General features: G+C 27.7%; 2 protein-coding genes across 3 annotated transcripts; one reads left to right on the forward strand and one right to left on the reverse strand.

Moving 5' to 3' along the window:
- Positions 1–1,595: 1,595 nt before the first annotated feature.
- On the forward strand, positions 1,596–7,123 carry LOC112684949 (chitinase-like protein EN03). The gene is made up of 6 exons (XM_025556685.1): positions 1,596–1,778; positions 3,473–3,741; positions 3,832–3,964; positions 4,072–4,242; positions 5,803–6,202; positions 6,835–7,123. The coding sequence occupies exons 1-6, from the start codon at positions 1,655–1,657 to the stop codon at positions 7,070–7,072; spliced, it is 1,335 nt and encodes a 444-aa protein (XP_025412470.1). The 5' UTR covers positions 1,596–1,654; the 3' UTR covers positions 7,073–7,123.
- Positions 7,124–9,960: 2,837 nt separating this feature from the next.
- On the reverse strand, positions 9,961–18,465 carry LOC112684950 (arginine kinase). 2 transcript variants are annotated; one of them, XM_025556687.1, is made up of 8 exons: positions 18,356–18,462; positions 17,401–17,436; positions 17,127–17,305; positions 12,971–13,149; positions 12,663–12,902; positions 11,629–11,763; positions 11,360–11,557; positions 9,961–10,181 (listed from the first exon to the last, which is right to left on the reverse strand). In XM_025556687.1, the coding sequence occupies exons 3-8, from the start codon at positions 17,287–17,289 to the stop codon at positions 10,032–10,034; spliced, it is 1,065 nt and encodes a 354-aa protein (XP_025412472.1). In that variant the 5' UTR covers positions 17,290–17,305; positions 17,401–17,436; positions 18,356–18,462; the 3' UTR covers positions 9,961–10,031. The 2 variants fall into 2 exon arrangements, with proteins under 2 accessions (XP_025412472.1, XP_025412471.1); XM_025556686.1 differs by lacking the exon at positions 17,401–17,436 and having other exon boundaries at positions 18,356–18,465.
- Positions 18,466–20,211: the final 1,746 nt, after the last annotated feature.

A 20,211-nucleotide genomic window follows, 5' to 3' on the forward strand; every position in this document is an offset into this window, starting at 1 on the left:
CCACTTAATTTATTCTTTAGACGTTAATCATGTTAAGAAGTAATACTTGTATTATCTTCACTTTGATTTCAATGTTATATAACGTGTGATATTATGATAAAGATTAAAATCCAAGTTTAATATATTAACTCGTAATTTGTAAAATATATTACATTTTTATAGCTGTCACATTTATAATGATATTTATTTATATGCATACATTTTATAACATCAAACATGACTTAAACACTAAAATATTTTAGTACAAATGAAATAAGTTGAGATAAGATGTGTAATATATATAATTATTAATTTTATAATATTAAATAAATATTCATTGACCTAAATGCTTTAATTTTAATACATCTGATAAGGTCAACCACTTTTTCATACATTAGGTATTGATCATTTTAATAAAACAATTAATAACTAAAATTTTTATTTCGTTGATTCAATAATACTCTAGTTCAGGACCAGTAATTTTGATGCTAGTCACGGCTTTGACTTAAGAATTTAATTATAAGTACATTCAAATATAAAATATTCTTCACTTTTTGGGAATAAAAAATAACACAATTTTAATAAAATATATAGACATATTAGTTTAAAATGGCAGACTGCTTAATGATTTTGGTCAATAAATACTTACTGCAATGAAACAAACTCTGAATAAATATATAAAAGTATATTGAAAACATGTACTTAACTCTTAACTATTTAATATTAAATTCTTATGATACATATCCATTAACCTCTTATGATTAGATTCTTTTAACTAAACCTAAAAACATTACTGAATATACGTTTACGTAAAAGTAAATATTTTATTTAGATATGGAAAACTTTTTAATCTCAAAAAACTAATTGGTGATATTCAAAAACTAACAAAGTATTTTAATATATGAATTTAAATTATAATACAAACGTTTTATTTTAATTTGAAATATTTTAGTCTTTCTCAAATAAGTAATAATACATTTTAGTTAGAGATAGTTAATTTATCTTTGAAAAAAAATTAAGTATTCATTATGATATTTTTCGAGAGTTTCAATTCGTTTTATTGAAAATTATTTTAATTTTGATTTTGATTCTACACGTCAAAATTTGAATACGAAATATATTATTATACTCCGTTGCGGTGTATTAAATTATAATTTATTCAGAATTTTATATTGTATATAATCATTATAGATAATATTTTAAGGTAATAATATTCAAATCCCAAAGGTCACAACAAGTCGCCATAACCGAGTAAGTAATGTCGATAAACATGTCGGTTTAAATTTACATGTTTGTCTGAGATAGTACTACTCTTCTGTGTAAACCCTTTTGTTTGGTTATTATTTTTTCAACCTTGCTTATCAGATTTGATATATGGTTAGTATAGACGTGTTTTGTGTGTGTGCGTGCGTGCGTATGTGTGTTCAGACGTGTATAATATTTATATTAAAATATTATGTATACATGTATTGTGGACACGATGTACGGTAACAGAATACATCAATCGAGTTACAGAGAAGAAAAACTTGTTAAACTTTGACCTTGGCCTGTGGTTACAACGAACAAGTAGAGGTGGTGATGATAATAATAAAATCGTTAAACACAATAAACGCCATAACTGGACTTTCGGCCTGCGCCGAACTGGTCGTCAGTGTGAATTTGTTTTCGATAGTGTATGACGATGTTAGGCGTACAATTTATTAGTGCGGTCGCACTTTACGGCCTTTTGGCCCTTGTCGATGTGTCACAAGCCTTTAAAACGGTATGCTACTACGACGGCAAAGCTTTATGGAGAAAAGGTATAATCATTTGTTTGTAATGAGTTACCACTTTATTACAAGCGAAGTATAATTATTGTGTACATTTATTTATAAGCTCGAATGACACAATGGTGACTTGTGAAATCGTTTATTATATTTTTGCAAAATCAAAAATTTTATTTTATTTCATATATGACAAGTATTTTATTTTTATTTACATCCCTTTTAGGTTCAGACTAAACATTTCTGAGTTCCATTTAATTTATAAAACCAATCTTATTATCTTTAATAATAATAAAAATGAAAAAAACATTGTTACTTGTTTTAATTCAAATCAAATTCTGTATAAGTATTAGACATTGGTCAGTAAAATTGTATAGGTTAACCTAACCTATATCGGTTATTTTTTTTTAACTCAAATTTTACTTTCCTAATTAATTTTAAAAATAAAATAAAACAATATCACGTAAAATTTGTATCTGTAGTAGAATTATTTATTTATAAATAGGTCCAAACAACTACTGCTTAGATTTAGATATAAATTAATAAGAATTTCAAGCTTATAATTTAAAGAATATTAATCTTATATAATTATAAAATTAAAATGCAATTTTTTTTTTCTCATGACCAAAATAATATCAATTTATGAACTATTTTAATATATTATGAAGCATGCATTAATTTTACTTTTGATTAAAAAAACATAATATTACACTATATGTAATTTTTAACAAATCCATGTACATATTAGATTGTATTAATTAAATAGCATTATTATTTTAGGTATGTATCTAACGTAGAAATTATTATTTATATTTTCGTGGAAAAAAGTTTATTCGTACAGTCATCTATGCCAACGGTTCTCAATCTTTTTTTTCTTCCGTACTCTTAAGCCAAATATTTTGCTATTAGTATAGTATATTATAATATAAATATTGCAATATTCTATCTCCATTTCTCTAAAATAAATTCATGGTTAAGTTTTTCATTTTTAATAACAAATATTGCATATTTTTGAAATGAATCGTTTTGAATAAAACAAATTCACTTTTCCGCCGTTACCCAATTTTTTTTTCGTGTGGTCCTTGAGATCATCTCGTGTTCCCCAGGTTAGGAACTACTGTTCTCTTCATTTGTTAAGTTAATCACTTATACTTTTACTACATACCTATGTTGATAATCGCAATTATTTATTTCTAATATATCTTATTAGTATTAATAATTAAACGCGAATATTAAGATATGTATGTACTAAAATTATAAGTAATATTTTAGTATTAAAAAAATATTAAATACATTCCATGAAAATTATAATTGTAATAAATAAGTACATTTTTACGTATAAATAAAATTATTATAGTGAAACTCTTAATTCGCATTAATTTATTAGCTAGTACATTTATTTGATGTTCAATTTTTTCCGGTTGAATAATGTACAATAACCTACTTCTTTCAATCAGTTATTATTCCATGAGCTTAAGTGTTTTTAGAAAATTTTCTATTTTTATGTCCTTTTACTTTATTTACGGGACGAGGTTGGGTTAATTCAAAACAAATCTGATGTCCAAAAGTTAATAAAAGTTGCTTCTCCTGATGCCTCCTTCTCCCACAATTATTACCGGTTTCAAGTATAGAAATTTTCTGGTTTTCCAGTCTCTGGACCAATAGTGTTTATTGCAATATTTTATATTACATAAATTATATTATTATATAATTAAATTTTATTTGTATAGATGTCGTTAAAGTTGGCGCTGAGGAGTTAAAACCAGCCTTAAGTTATTGTACGCATTTAGTGTACGGTTATGTGGGTATTGACGATGACAAATACAAAGCAATATCTTTGGACCCCAAACTGGATTTGCCTGAAAGCAAAGACGTCAAGGGTGGAAAGGGAAACTTTAAGTCCATCACGGCTCTGAAGAAAGCTTATCCAAGCCTTACTATATTGCTCTCGGTCGGTGGAAATGCCGATATCGAAGATCCTGATAAATATCTTAGCGTTGTAAGTATTATGTTTTACTTGTATACACTTGTACCTATTATATAAAACGGTTAGTTGGAAAACTGTAACGAAAATATATTTGCTGCGTAGCTGGAGACTCCCAAATCGAGAACCAAGTTCGCATCCACTATTTCAGATATGGTAAAAGAAAATGGATTCGATGGCTTAGACTTGGCTTGGCAATTCCCGGTAGTAACCGAGAAAAAGGAAAAACATACATGGGGTAAGCTATAACGTTTTGTAGTATTATATAGTGTTTAAATCAAACATTCATTAATTCGGCGTTGTAACATTGCTGTATATTTATTACTACATTTGACTGTTTTAAAGGTTCTTTTATCCACAAAGTAGCCAAAACAGTGGGCATTACTAGCAAGGATACCAAGGAAGCCGAGCATAAAGAGCAGTTCACCGCACTGGTCCGTGAAGTCAAAGGAGTGTTAAACGCTAACAATTGTCCTTACTTGTCGGTCAGCGTTTTGCCACACGTCAACTCCACCGGTAACTATAACTAGATTTATTACCCTACCAAAATGGTAATAATACATTGATGGTTAAAAAATACGGTAAAACTGTATTTGTAATACACCGGCAACAAAAAAATGATTCTATAAAAAATATTTTTAACTATCCCAAGCAAAGAATTCTAGAAAATACGTATTATTATTTCAATAGCAATGAGTGGAGACCACTTCTTCAATGATAAATCATTTTATAATTCACGACGACTCTCTGCCAATAGAGATTTCGCTGTATCATTATTTTGAAAACTATACAGTACAAATACACTTGGTTATAGAGTAGGCTACGTTTTTTAAAAACTATTTGATTTTGTTGTGTCGTATTAGATAAAATATTTAGGTGAATACTGATTAAGTATTAAATTCACTAAGACGCATAATACAATTAGGTATTACCGTTAAGTTAACATTTATTAGATTATAATATTATATGCATTATATTATTAATTAATTTAAATAAAATATAGTCCATAGGTGCTCTCATTTTCTGTTTCCTGTGTCTGGGGTTATAATCTACTTATTAATAACGTTAATAATTAATACAGAATATAATATATACAGACTTTCTGAAACCGTCAAATCTTTGCCATTAAAAAGCAAATCTGAAAATTATTAATTCTAATATTCAGTGCTACTACGCTACTTGTTGTGCCAATATATATATATACATTATTTCTGAAATTGTTTTACACATAAATTAATGGATATGATATGCTGGCCAATGAAAGACAAATTATAGTGCTTATAAATAAATCCATGTTTTACATGACAGTAAATCAGCTTGTGCATCATCAATTGTAAAAATAAACATTTGAATGGTCGTCTTTTAGCAATACCATTCACATTATTTATAATGTATTTTTCAAATAAATAATAAATCATCTCATTCGAAAACGGTTCTGAACGAAGGTTAATACATAATTTATTTTGGGTATCTTATCTTATAAAATGGTTGCTTAAATACAACAACACGTGATAATCACATACAGCCTGTATGGAAATCAATTTAGCTTTACAGAAACATGTTTAAAAAAAACCATAGGTTGGTGAAAACTATTTCTTCAAAATTCGTATTTCTATAAGCTTAAAAAAATAGCTAAAAAAAAAGTCGCATTACTCTACTACAGGTAAAGCGTCCTAAGGATATATTTACATTTAATTATCGCCACGCTGTGAAAAAAAAATTCAAAACTACCTGTATCTACTTGGCTTTAGGAAATATAAATGTGCTTTCCGAACGAAATGTTACATTATTTCGATTTTTCTTCTCGGTAATGTCTTGTTTATACTGAAGAAAAAAAAATCGCAAAAGCTAAACGCATTCTTTACTACCCGTAGCGATGCCACACTACCGTTACCAGTGAAGTTCCCAGAAAGTCGACGTGGGGTTGGGGTTGGGGGTGTTGGTTAAGATATACATAATATTTGGGATTTTAGTGGTAGGGGTGAGTGATTGGACCCCTTTTCGGTACGCCCCTGGTTGTTGCATGTTTTTCTCGTGCCGTGTACATTATGCTAATAACTTGTTCGGTCCGCGCAGTGTACTTCGACTTCCCCGGACTACAGAAGTATGTGGATCACTTCACGCTGATGGTGTACGACTTCCGGACCCCAGACCGTGTGCCCAAGCTGGCCGACCATGCAGCCCCGTTCAAGTTCGTGTACGCCGACCGGCTGGCGTGGCAGAACATCGAGTCGCAAGTGAACCGCGCCATCGCCCTGAAGGCCGACCGCAGCAAACTGATCCTGGGCATATCCACGTATGCCCGCACGTGGAAAATGGACAAGGACAGCGGCAAGTCCGGTGCGCCGCCCGTGACCGCCGATGGCCCCGGCGAGGAGGGCACGTACACTAAGACGGAAGGTCTGTTGGCCTACTACGAGATCTGTCCGCACCTGGTCGAGAGCACCGCAGCCACCACATCTCTGACCCTATACAGGTAAGATGGTACAACGTTACGTTACGGGGTCGTTAAAAGTATTTTTTTTCTTAATCATTCGTGTTAGACAATACAACACCGGAAACCGTACACCTAATGACGTAATAATTAATGTCTATGTAGTAAAACACCACCAAAAAATCAATTAATTTTTGTTAACAATCATTAGAACCGGTATGGATACGGATCGAGATAACTTAGTTGTTATCATAAACTTATATTCTATCATAAACAACGTTATGATCCTTAGAAGGATCATAACGTTGTTTATGATAGAAATTCGATTTAACCTTTGACACTACTGATGCGAAGTAGATTAAATTGAATACATTTAATTCGATATGTAGATTCCATCACCGAATCAGAAGTACAAAGGGTTTCTTCTGCTACACAGATATTATACGAGTAGTTATCACACATCTAGGGTAATAATTATAATACTGTATAAAACCTTATAGGGTCTTCTTGAAGTAATTTTATTGACGTAATAATAAAGAGTCTACTGTAAGCATATAGGATGACTAAGCATTTTATGAAATTGTGCAAGTCGAGTTTTATTTTTTTCCAAATACTGTGTTAATTTTTCAAAGTCAATAAATAAAGTAAATAACTCGTTTGTCATTTCTCTTTAGACGTGTACCAGACCCGAGTAAAAACCTCGGCACTTATGCTTTCCGCTTGCCCAAGGACGACGTGAAGGGCATTTGGATCAGTTTCGAAGAACCGGAAACTGCCAAACAAAAGGCCACGTACGTGAAACAGAATAGTTTGGGTGGCATAGCGTTGATAGATCTATCTTTGGACGACGCCAGAGGAATTTGCGATTCGGCAAAATACCCAATTTTAAAAGCTGTTAGGAACGTGTTGTAAATTGTAATGAACCCAATATTCCACTTTATATATATATATATTTTTTTTAATTATAAGCGTACATTTATTTTGTATCCAACTATTGAAACAATAATATTTTTATACCGGAATGCTTATAGGTACAATCGAGTTTTCTTGTCTAAAGAATAAAACGATTATCACTTTTACTTAAATATAAGGCATTTTTTCATTAATAATATCTACGTCATCCATATATTTGTAGATGTTCAACACTTATACATGATACATAAAAAGGTATACGAGTATGTATAAACATGCTTTTTTTCAAATTCAAATTTTTTAAAAACTGCAGTGTTTTGCGTACAAACAATAATAAACGAGCTGGAAACCTCAGTTAACAGAATCCGTATAGGACATACATTACTAACACACCAGTACCTGATGAAGAAAGAAGACCCACCATTATGTGCCAGCTGCAGTACTCCTCTCTCAATCAAACACATCATAACTGAATGCCTTTCATACGAAACGGATAGACGGGAAGCACGCATCTCAAACATTCTGTCTGAAGCCCTCCACCCAGACAACATAAGACTAATAATAACCTTTATTACTAAGTCCAACCTTATCAATTAGTATTTAATATGTAAATTATATAACATGTAAATGATTTAGAGTTAAACTCATTGTTGCCAATGGCCATTGTTGCCGAGGCTTAATTTAAATAAAAAAAAAAAAAAAAAATTTAAACAAGCATTGAAAAAATAACTTAGCTTATAAATAATTGTTATACCCTTAAAAATGCACTACGCAATGCAATTAAAATCTTAACAACATATTGGTCAATCAATATCAACAATATTGGTTAATCAACATCAACCCGACCGTGCGCGCGTGTCTGTACAACGGACACGACTTTCTTTAGAATTTCAACACCTGAATTCTAAATCAATACACGTCACAATTTTTCATCATTTGAACACGATAAAAACGTGCGGTAAAGTGGTGAGTATTCCATGCACCAATGCAATATCAACGCAGTAGGTACTATAGTTACATATACGAGAACGTATTATAAATATAAAAAATAAAAAAATAAAAAAACAAATAATTTGGAAGAAGTGAATGAGGACATCTTTCTCCTCATGTCTTAATGTCGAAATTTTCTTTTATGTAATATCAAAATAACTAATTGTATATATTTCACGGATTGCATTTGTTTATGTATATAAGTATATAGGTATGAAAAAAATAACAAAAAGTTCTATACAATTATTTTATTGTGTACTCTACAGCTCCTATATGCAAGGTAAACACTTCTCCGTTTTTTTTAGCCAAATTCGCTTCATGATCGAATACATAATTGCACATGGGAGCCGTTACAGTATCTATTACGGCTATTCGCTACCTTATCTAGCAGACAAATAAATAAGAAAATATCTAATGAAATCGAAGTTACCGCTGGATTAAGACAGCATCTACACGACAGGGTCCCTCATTTCGGCTAGGATACCGGGATAGAGACCCTAGATCCAGTTTGAAATGAACGACAAGTGACGCGTACTCGTCAACAATTACTATACAACAGTCGTGGGTACGTCTGTTTGGTTCCTACAACGCTTAGAGCATATTTTACTATATTTTGCGGGTTGAAAGAATATCTACAAGCTCATTGTTTGTTATTATTAGATCTTTTTGATTTTTTAATATTTTATTAAATTTTTTTACTGAATCAATTTAAAAACTCAAACTTCAATCGAAATACTGTTAAAACACGTATATTCGATTTATGATATAATAAAATTATTATTTTAAGAAATACATTTTTATATAAACTGTAATTATAAATTTAAAACTAATAAGTCATATTCAAGCCATTAAAAAACCTAAACATTTAGGACCTTTTGCAATTTTTATGTGATAAATGAACTTTTTTTTTGCCCCACTTATAAAAGGTCATTTGTTACCTCCAATTCTTTCCTCTTCCTTTCGTTACACGCATTCGGCTAGAATGTGTTTGACCTATAATGGATGAGCAAGGGTTCTTCTTTTTAGTATTAAACAACTGTATATTGGATGTACCCAGAAGTATTGTGAACTTAAAACTATAGAAAGAAAATTGACATTTTACTAATGACAACTACCCACCTTCCATCTACCGACAAAAAAAACCCATATCAAATCTATGGTTTTTTAAAAATTTTAGAATATACGAAGACTATAATTTATTCGACTACATTGTGTTATAGAATATAATATTCATTAATCAATGGTTATACTATAAAATAACAATATTTGAATAAATCAAAAACAACATTAGCCGTTATTATGCTGATTAAAGTGATTGGTTTATTATTAACAAGAAAACTACAATTTTATTGTAACATATTATAACCATGTTCGATAAGTGTACTTTAATGAACACTAATAATTATAAAATACTAGTTTATCTACTTATAAATAATAATTATTTTCATATGTAACAATTTTGAACATAAGTTAATAATATTTTTGAGTAGTTTTTGTTTTTACGATCGTAAACATATTAAGTTATTTTATTATAATAATGAGATAACACGTATTATACGAATACAGTTTTAAAATAATTTAAATAAATTGGCGTTCGAATAAACTTTTCTTATTTATTAGGAGTTAAAATCTTAATAATAAGATGTCCACATACTATGAATTAATTTACAGTACTGTAATATTTTCGTTAAAATAAATTAATACCAATGTAGGTAAAATAATTTAATGAAAGAAAAGCTGAATAGTTATTAAGTGGTAGACTATGTAGTCTACACATCAGCTTAGGTATAATTCTAAAATTCTTTACATAAAAATGTTATAAGCTTTATAACAACGTATTGGCATAACCTCGTTTGTACCTGATATTTTGCTTTCACAAAATAGAGTAACGAGAGAAAATAAGCGGTGACTAATTTATTTTTTATTTATCTAAATTTTCAATTTTAAAATGCAGCGATTAATATGCCAATTACAATGATTCCTCGATCTTGATGAGCTCCTTTATTCCATCATTCATTTCCTTCACGGCTTGGTATTCAGTCAAACCCATTCTTCTTTTGTTTGAGATATCATAGACACCGCCTTCTGCATCCGTATGTTCTCCGCGAGTACCTCTAACCTGAAATCGTTTATTAAAATATATTATTTTGACCTGTAATAATTTGTTTATGAAGCATGTATGTACGTGTGTTGTTCTATAGAACAATACATATGACAATTTTTTTAATAATAAAATTATAATTATCTGTAATTTAAAAGAATTAAAGTAAAATTAAATTTATACTTATGTAAAAGATTCTTTACAAGAAAGAAGTATTTTAGTTCAATATTATAACGATAATTTTCAATATATTTTAATAGAAATTTGAATCCATTTATAATTTAAATTATGCTACTATAACTAAAATAGTACACCGTTTGAATAAAAAAAAATATTATCAACACCAATTTTTAATATTAAAAGAAGCTCAATAATATAGTTTTTTTTTATTTTTATGTTAGGTATTTCTATAGATTCTAACACAGTGGTGGACAAACTACGGCCCACGTGCCAACTCCGGCCCACCATCATTTAATATCTGGCCCGCGAAAGTCTTCTATATTACAGCACTTATTTGTATAACTGTAATATTTTGCATTTACGTAAAAAAAAATTTAGAATGCATTTTTTTATGGCCCGCGATAAAAAAAGGTTGTTTTTTATGGCCCGAGGAAAAAAAAGTTTGACCACCACTGTTCTAACACATTACATTCTTTACCAAGGGCGCACCCAAGGGGGTGGCTAACGGGCTTTAGCCCCCCCCCCCATAATGGCTAGCCCCAAACATTATGATAATTTTATTAGGTTTATTGATAATTAACATTTGACTTTAAATTATTATAAAAAAAATTATCAACTATAGTATATCGATTATTTTATTTAAGCCATCTTCCTACTTAAGAATCATTTGAGTATTCTTTAAATAAACTTTTATTTTTCTGCAAACGTCTGAACCAACTTTGTTCTAAATGGGATTTACAGCAAACTATTTTACACTGTGGAAAACTCTGAAGAACAGCATTGTGTGCAGCTTTAAGATTTCTGTACATATTTCAAAATAAATACTACCTATTAATATTAAAATTATTTAAATTTAGCCCCCCCCTAAAAAAAATCCTGGATGCGCCCCTGTTCTTTACCAGTGGATGTATAACATAATCATGATATAAAATTGTATAGTTTAATATTCCATAAATATTATAAACAACAAAACATAACATATACCTATAAGTAAATTTTATAAGAAATGTAATTACTTGTAAGTTGTATTTTCCAGCAACTTCTTCCAATTTAGATTTGTCGGCGGCTAACTTAGGCAGCTGAATGTGCACTGATGCACGAATAGTTGTGCCTAAATTTGTTGGACAGAATGTCAAAAAGCCCAAACGGTCGTGGTGCGAAAATGGAAGATTCTTTTCCACTTCATTTACAGCTGTGACGAGCCTCTTATACACCTATTATTGTCAACAATTATAAAATATTACAATCTATCCGATGAGAATTTTTAAATTTGAATTAAACTTACTTCTCCTAAGTTGCCTCCTTGTTGCATGGATATAAGTCTCAAGTGATCTTCCTCGTTGCACCAGACAAGGAAAGTTTTGTTCTCGTTGTGGAATATACCTCTGCCCGTGGGCCAGAATCGTGAAGCATTAGCAGCCTGTTACAACAAACAAAATATTTTATCAATTAACTAACTTGACTCGGGTTCCATAGTAATAATTAAGAATTATTATGGAAGTACATACTATAATAATAATGTACATACTAAATATGTCGACATTCTTTAAATAAGAAGAAATGTGAAAAATTTTATTTTTATAAAGTCTAGTTCTTTTCTAGTTATTAATGTAATTTAGGCTATTTTTATTAGTCTGACTAATGATATGTATAAAACTAAATGTCTCAACAACTATTTTTTATTAGTGTACGTAATGTACTTTTAAATTTGTACTTCCACACACAATAGTTTTTAATAAGACGTTTAATGAGAGTCATTCTGTGTATAAAAAAATTACAAACCAATGTGCCCAAACCAACTTTTTTCTGCGAATATATCATATTTTAAACATAATAATTAATTAATTACTTATATCAATATATAATAGAACTTTATCTATTATGTGATTTTTTGTTTTATATAAAAGTAAAAAATAATTAATCAGATTTCGAATAATGAATCTGCAATCGATTTTAATTTTACAAAAAATAAGTGAATCAGACTAACTGAAAACTTGAAATAACATTAGTAATATTATACACTTTTTGACGACTCTATAATTAAAAATGTTTAATTTTTCTCGAAATAACATTATTACGATTATTATTATTATATTATTACAAAACAACCAATAGTGGTACGGTTATTGCACAACTTAAGAATATCTTTAAAAATATACTTAGATTGCTTACACAAACTCCCTTAAACAAAGAGTGTATAAGAGTATAATACATGTACAGCTTGTATATACCAATTATTTAAATTGATTTTTTCACTATTTTATACCATGTTAAAATAATGATAAATAATCTGAAATATATTTTGTACTTATCACAAACCTGTAAAAATCTATCTCCTTCTTTGAATAGGAAATGATCATCGATTAATTTCTGCTGAACATCTTTGGACATGCCAGTCAATGGATAAAATTCTCCTTTCAGTTCTCCAGAAAGGACCTTGAGCGTAGAAGAAACCTTATCTTCCATTTCCTTATACTGCTGTTCGGTTAGCAAGGGATTGAACGGATAACCTTCCAAGGAACGACCACAACGTACTCTTGTAGAAATGATATACTTACCCTTATAGTGAAATGTGAAAAATTATGAAAAATATGTAATAGTGTGCTTAGTCGAAAATGATATTTTACCTCTGGATCGAGATCACCAAGAGTGTTCACATCACCCCAATCTTTTTGGGGGTGTTTGTCTGTAGCGGTAAAACCTTTATGATAATCCTCGATAATAGGATCAAATATTGGTGCAAACACTGTGTACGCATCAGCATCAGGAGCATAAATACCAACTCCTGAGTCATGGTTTTCGAATCCTTAAATGTTATTTGAACAAAAATGAATAATTTGCGGAGATAAAAAACTAAAGTATACAAATGAACTCAGTTTTCATAACTTATAAAATTAAATTTAAAATCATCAGGTTGACGTCGATACAAATATATACGTAGTGCTTAAATATTCATGGTAGGCAGTAAATATTATATATTATAGGTAATTAATACGGCGATGCTATTTTAAGTTTAATTCTACTTACACCATTTCACGAATTTTAAATATTTCCGACAATAGCTATTTTATACATTCATATTATAATTGTATGGTACATTTTATTTATTTAAAATTAACGACAAGGTAAAAGATTAAAAACTTTATTTTTAATCTTGAAATTCCACATTATAAAAATAATAAATATTCAAATACTATAAGTATTTAAGTATATAATTTACTATTCATTTTTTCATAACATTTTTGGACATATCGACTGGTAAAAGGCAAAAGGGGTTAAACGACAATTTTACTACTTTTCAGGAGAGCAAAAACAAAATTTTCATATTTTCTTAACTTTGTCGTTGGCGCTTCGGTATTTATATAAGCATTAGGAATAAGGTTATTATATATTTTCATTCTATTACATATTATCTTGCTGGTCTGACACTAATTACATTGAAATATTAAGTACATTTTTTGTCATAACAAATTTAACTAAACTTATCTTTTTTTGGTGTTTAGCTCTAATTTTTATTATTATTTTCTTTTTTTTAATGATAAATGGTGATTATAAACTGTTCAGTAGACTTGTAACAATTGTGCAATGTAAATATGTATACCTAGAACGTATAAAGAACTTCACTCGTATAATCACTTTTATCAATATAAAAAATGGTTTGATACTCATAATTCATTTTATTATTATTATGAAAGTTGATAAACAACAATCGTAAGGGCTAAGTGCCATGAATTTGTCACTTATCCCATAAAATTTTCAACAATGTCGCTTATGCCCTTAGAACGGCATTTGTCCCCTACTTTTATAATAAGTGTATCGCTTGTCTCGAAAAATCTAAATTCATGTACTTACTAAATCTCATTAGTAAATGGTCAAAACAACACTAGCGTTAGTGCGATCGAAAGATATAACTGTCGGTTATCCCGTAGTATAAACCGTATCGCTTAGCCCCTTTTGCCTTTTACCAGCCGACATATAGGTGATTGGAAAATAAATGATCTTAAATATACATATATCATAGAAACATATCAAATTAATATAATGACAGTATATAAGTTTTGCGTCAAATTATATATTTAATTAACTTTCCTGGCTATCTGATCTAAATATAGGATCATTGTATAAAGTTCTAATTTTATATTTATACATTTGTTTCAATAATTGAACTGTTCATCTGTAGTGATTTTATGGTAAAATTAGTATCATGAATTATAAATAAATCCAATATAATAAAAATATCTAGCTGTATTAATGAATATTGCAAACATTATTTAAACATAATATATATTGGAAAAATCAATAAAGCCATTTTTCGTAATTTATAACTTTCTTGGTTATTTTAACAATGATTGTCAATGTACAATTGTTAAAAGTTCTAATATTACTATAGTATATTATGTATATGAAAAAATTTCATACACATATGTGTATGTATCGATTTCCATTAGAATATCTATAAAAATGTAATGAAAATATTGCACTATAAAAAATAAATGAAAATTATGACAAAGTGTAATCCACTACTGCGCATCGTTTGAAGTAGAGCAGTCATAAATATGTTCTTATTTCCTTAAGTATAAATAGTTTTGTTATTTATTGTTCATAATACCAAAAAGAGGTATTCATAAAGAAATATAAGAAATATCTGATTTACATTGGCTTTTAACAACAGTACTGCAGTTGAGAGCCAAATATATTTTCCCAATTTATTTACAAATATGTTTTTTTTATAGAAATTAATTATACACAGTGATAAAAGTTAAACTCGACTTGAAAATACCGGATACATATAGATTATGTTAGTGTAGCAAGTTAGAAACGTAAACCTCAAACTCAGTAGATGATATTTCTGTTAAATTGTCGTTAAAAAAATTAGAAATTATGACATTAATTTAAATTAAATACATGTTAAAAACATGCACTTATGTTTTATTATTCTATTCAAATTGATAATTTAGTGGTTTTTTGACAAAAAATATTGTTTTAAATTCTAAAATAAATCATTTACTATTATGTATTTATTAGCATATTATTATTTATTCATACTCTCAATTGTATAAACAATATTTATTTATCGTTTTTGCGTATTTTAATCATTAAAGTTTTTTTAAAATCTGAACAAAAATTAATTTTATTCAACAAAAATAAATCATATAAGTTAAAGAATTTGTTGAAGAATATGTGTTACAGTTTAAATTTTAAATTTTAAAATATATTTTCAAAAATTTTTTTATTTTATTTGGATTTTTGATGAGAAATTTTTGTCTTTTTAAAAAAAATGTGTAGTACCTACTTTAAATTTGATAGTTTAACTAAGTGCAATTCGATTCATACTTATTAAATTGAAGATTTCCGTAGAAATAAAATCTTCGACTAACGAATTATTTTCAAGGCCGTTAGAAACGGTTGACCTTGAGTATTAATGCAGGTAAGTGTTGCAATGGGTAGGAGGGCTTTTTGGCTAGCAGTGATGCTGGATTCAGAATCCTGGATATTGATCCTGAGGGCGTCAAGCAGTCTAGCTCGAATTCCCAGTGACCTACATTTGAACGTAACCACGTCCCTGACAACAAAAAAATAATGTGCTCAAGTCTCAAGAAAACTGACAATGGAAACGGCATTGTGCGATTTATTTACCGGTGTTCATTAATCACTTTAGTGGAAAAATAAAATATTTTTAAATTTCTTTTTTCATTTTTTTTTTTTATGACAGGGGCGTTGCCAAAACTATGTCTACCTACATGATTGACAGCGAGTGTTCTAAATATAATCAAGAAATTGTAAAAAGTCACAAACAAGTATTAAATATTAAAAAAAATTCAAGTTGAGTTACTTCAATTTATTAAGTCAAAATTAACATAAAAAAAAAAGTTCCATTGGAAATGACTATTTGTGTATAAAAAAATTTACCTAATTATTAAACTATTATATATAATATATTTATCATATTTTTTACAGGTAAATACTATATTTCTTTAGTTAATAATCAATGTATTTGTTGCTTGATATTTTTGTTCTTATTAAATGCTTCGATTATTTTTATATTGTTAATTTAATTTTTGAAATTTTTCGACGACTACAAATAGCTTAATTTATAAATAATTACAAAAAAAAAAAAAAAATTGTATCAATAATAAATTAATTGATACTATTACATCTAAAGTTATGAAAAATTGAAATTTGATACATTTAAAACATCGGTATATACTTAATCCTTACGTATTTCATATTTATGAAGAGTGGCATATTAATTTTATTGTATATTTTGAAATATTATAATAATATAATTAAATACAAATATTAGTGTATAAAAAAGGCTGATCCTCTAAGTATCTAAATTTATGATTATGTTATTTGTATAAGTTGTATGATTTAATACTTTTAAAGTATATTAACTTCTTGTATATAACTGAGTTAAATATAATTAATGAAAAATTACACTCAACGTTTTATACAAAACTATTCAAACTTTTCTCTTAGGATATTTCAATAAAAAATTAAAAATTTTTAAATCAAGTACTGGAAAATATAATGGGAAATTTTATTATAAGAAGTACATTACACAATATATTATACGCCTGTATATATTTTAATTTATGCAAACCAAATTCAGTGAAGTTTTATGAACTAGTCTTAATGTTTGTTTTTTCAATCAAGCAGTTAACTAGTTTAATCTTACTCATAATATGCTATTTTATATAATTATATAAATGTCTTATTAATTGTCTACCTAAAAATGTTTATTATAAAAATTTTGTTTTATGTATTATTGGATTAGCTTACCAGACTGCACACAATCCAATAGTGTGGATCCGAAACAAGTTTTTCTATTTTTTGTTGCATCAAACACCTCTTTTGTCAAATATTTCTTTAACAAAGATTTACTATCAGATGAGGAGAGCGCAGACCATCCCTGTTCCAATTTGGCTGATACAGCAGGATCCATAGTGAAGATTATAAATCTATATTTTAAGTGAACAGCAACAATAAAATTATTTTCAATTTTCGTTTATGTCTTGTACTACAAACCTAATTTATTTTTAAATATTAGACTGACCTTTTTAAGAAATTGAACGAAAAATTAGTTGATGTCCTAAATTTGTAATATTAGAATTTGTATATTAGAAATCAAAACACAATGTATTTTTATACATTTAGAGTATTTAGAATATTTAGAGTATATATTGTTATTAGTTATCTCTAAAGTCTATGTTTTCATTCAAATGGCAGATTTTTATAATTATTTTATTATTAAAATTAAAAAATTATGACTTTACGCAATTTATTTTACTGTATGAACAAATAATTTACTTTAATCGGCTAATGGAGTTTCTCTTTAAGAAAATATTTGATAAAGTTGATATCTTGATTTGCTCTTATTTTATTGTATGTTATAATACAATTTAGTATCTGTTTGAAGATACTTTTATAGTAATAACTATGGTAACAAGCGATTGGTAAAATAAGTATAACTATCTTGAATAAAATTTACATTTGTATTGTAAAAACCGTCTATTGCGCAGCTATAAAAATTAATTGAATTGATTATCTCTTTTGTGGAAATAAATTATAAATAAATTTACTTTAAGCTTACATTAATATAAAATATACTTTACATATATGTATGTGAATTATATTAAATGTATGTTACTATATTATTCAATTCACGAAAATAACTAAAACAATTCTATTATCCAGTAATAATTCATACTTGTATTTTTTTATATATCGAGATATAAAATTATTATTGTATAATTAAACACAAAAACTATAGATTTTTGGGCAAACAAAAATATTTGTAGATAAATTTAAAAAAAACAAAATAAAATATTAATAAAAGTAATTTATACTCGTATCAAAACAGAGTTACGTTTGTAAAATTAAAAATATCATAAGTGTCCACGATGATTTAGATTTACTTTCGAAAACAATTTAATGATCTCTGAAAAAACTTATTTAATAATAACACTACTACAACGTTTATTGAATTTAATTTTTTTTTTTCTACTTACGTTTTATTTTATTATATAATACAGAACAGCAAAATTCGAATAACCCGCACAGGTGAAGTGTACCGTGAGCGATATATTTTGATATTGGGAGCTTTATCGTCGCTAACAGACCTACGGCCTTTATAGTTTCCTCCCGGCCGAGTCTGGCATAGCCATGCGCTCTACAATGCGCACGTATTATTACCGCAGTCAGCGGATACCCGATACACGTAGTAACAACTTTTATTATTTATTTATTTTTTTTTTTTTTTTTTTACTGTTATAATAGCACCGATAGAAATCATAATGGAATAATAAAAACTGTCTTTTGCGATAAAATTAAAATATATACTTCACGGCTGCAGGGGTGAAATAGAAACACAGTTCAGGTCATCCTTTTAATTCCATAACCAGACTTTAAATACGATTAAATTTGTTCACTTACAGTATAAGTAATTATTGAAATGTGTTTATTTTACTCAAATATTTTATTAAACACTCAATTGAAAAACTCAACGTGTATGAAAAATTGTGTAATATAACGCTAAGAATAGTATATACCTAGTTATTGAAATAGTTACATATTTGAATATTACACAGCGAGTGTATTCGAGCAAATATAATGATACCAAATGAAATCTGAAAATATTTACATTTTATTGTAAATAAATTTTAAATTTAATTTACAAAATAAAAGTATCCAATTTAGCTTACAATGATATTTTATTTAATAACTTACTCTTTTATCAATGGACTTTACTAATTTGTCATTGTTCAATTCGAGTAAAGGTTTTTTTTTCTTTAATGGAAGTATTATTTACTTGAACACAATTGAACATTAGTAGATATTTTTTTATAAGACAGGTATTATATATTATATTTTAAGTATTTTATTATTTATCCACTTCAAAAAACAATTAATTAATTAAAGTGTAGAAATATCGATTTAAAAAAAATATCAGTATAATTTCACACATTTTTTCCAGATAGTACCAATACTTCTTATTTTTATAAAATATTCTTTTATTTATACCTTTTATTTTTTATAAGCATTTAAAAGAAATAATTTATAAATGTAAGTACATAATAATGTACATATTTAAAACAAATCGTAAAATAGAAATGTGTACTAAATTATTTTTTTGCTGTTTAACATTAATACTTCAACGAAAATTATATTGATCTACATGAATGTATTCTGCAAATAATAAATACACAATTTTTTTTTTAATTAATATGCAAATAAATATAATTAAAACGTAGTTTTTTTTTTGTATATTTTGCTGATCAAATTTCTGGTCAATAGGACATTCTTATAGAATTCAGGTTGATCAAATTTTTTGATATCCCGACAGGCCACTTCCCCTGCATTAAAACCATGAATAATCAACATAATTTTGTTATTTAAATCCCTAACAATTTATTTTACTGAATTAATTTCTATCACGAATTAATAATTTAATCAATAAATGTTACAACCCTATATAACTTTTAATAATCTTAAATATCTTCATTGTATTATCTCATTAATCCCAACATTATGTTCCATTATAATGTTCCAACTATAATAAACTAAAACTTTATTATTAAATATGAATACTAATCGTTCCTAGCGGATGTACACTACTTTAGTCAAAAGTTGCAATAATATTATTTTAATATGAAAAAAAATTATAAAAATATACTATTAAATTCAATAAATATTTAATAGTTAAAACTAGAATCTGATGAATTTTCATAGTTCAGCTATTCAGCTAGAAGGGACCTTAAATATTTTCTTAATTAATTCACTTTAAACCATACACGAGATGTCGAGGTCATTCAATTTAAATTTTTTCATCAGGCCTAACCTAATTTGTTTCTGTGTAGTTGAAATA

This window comes from Sipha flava, unplaced genomic scaffold, assembly GCF_003268045.1.
Source record: "Sipha flava isolate LNK unplaced genomic scaffold, YSA_version1 259_pilon_pilon, whole genome shotgun sequence".
Taxonomy (NCBI): domain Eukaryota; kingdom Metazoa; phylum Arthropoda; class Insecta; order Hemiptera; family Aphididae; genus Sipha; species Sipha flava.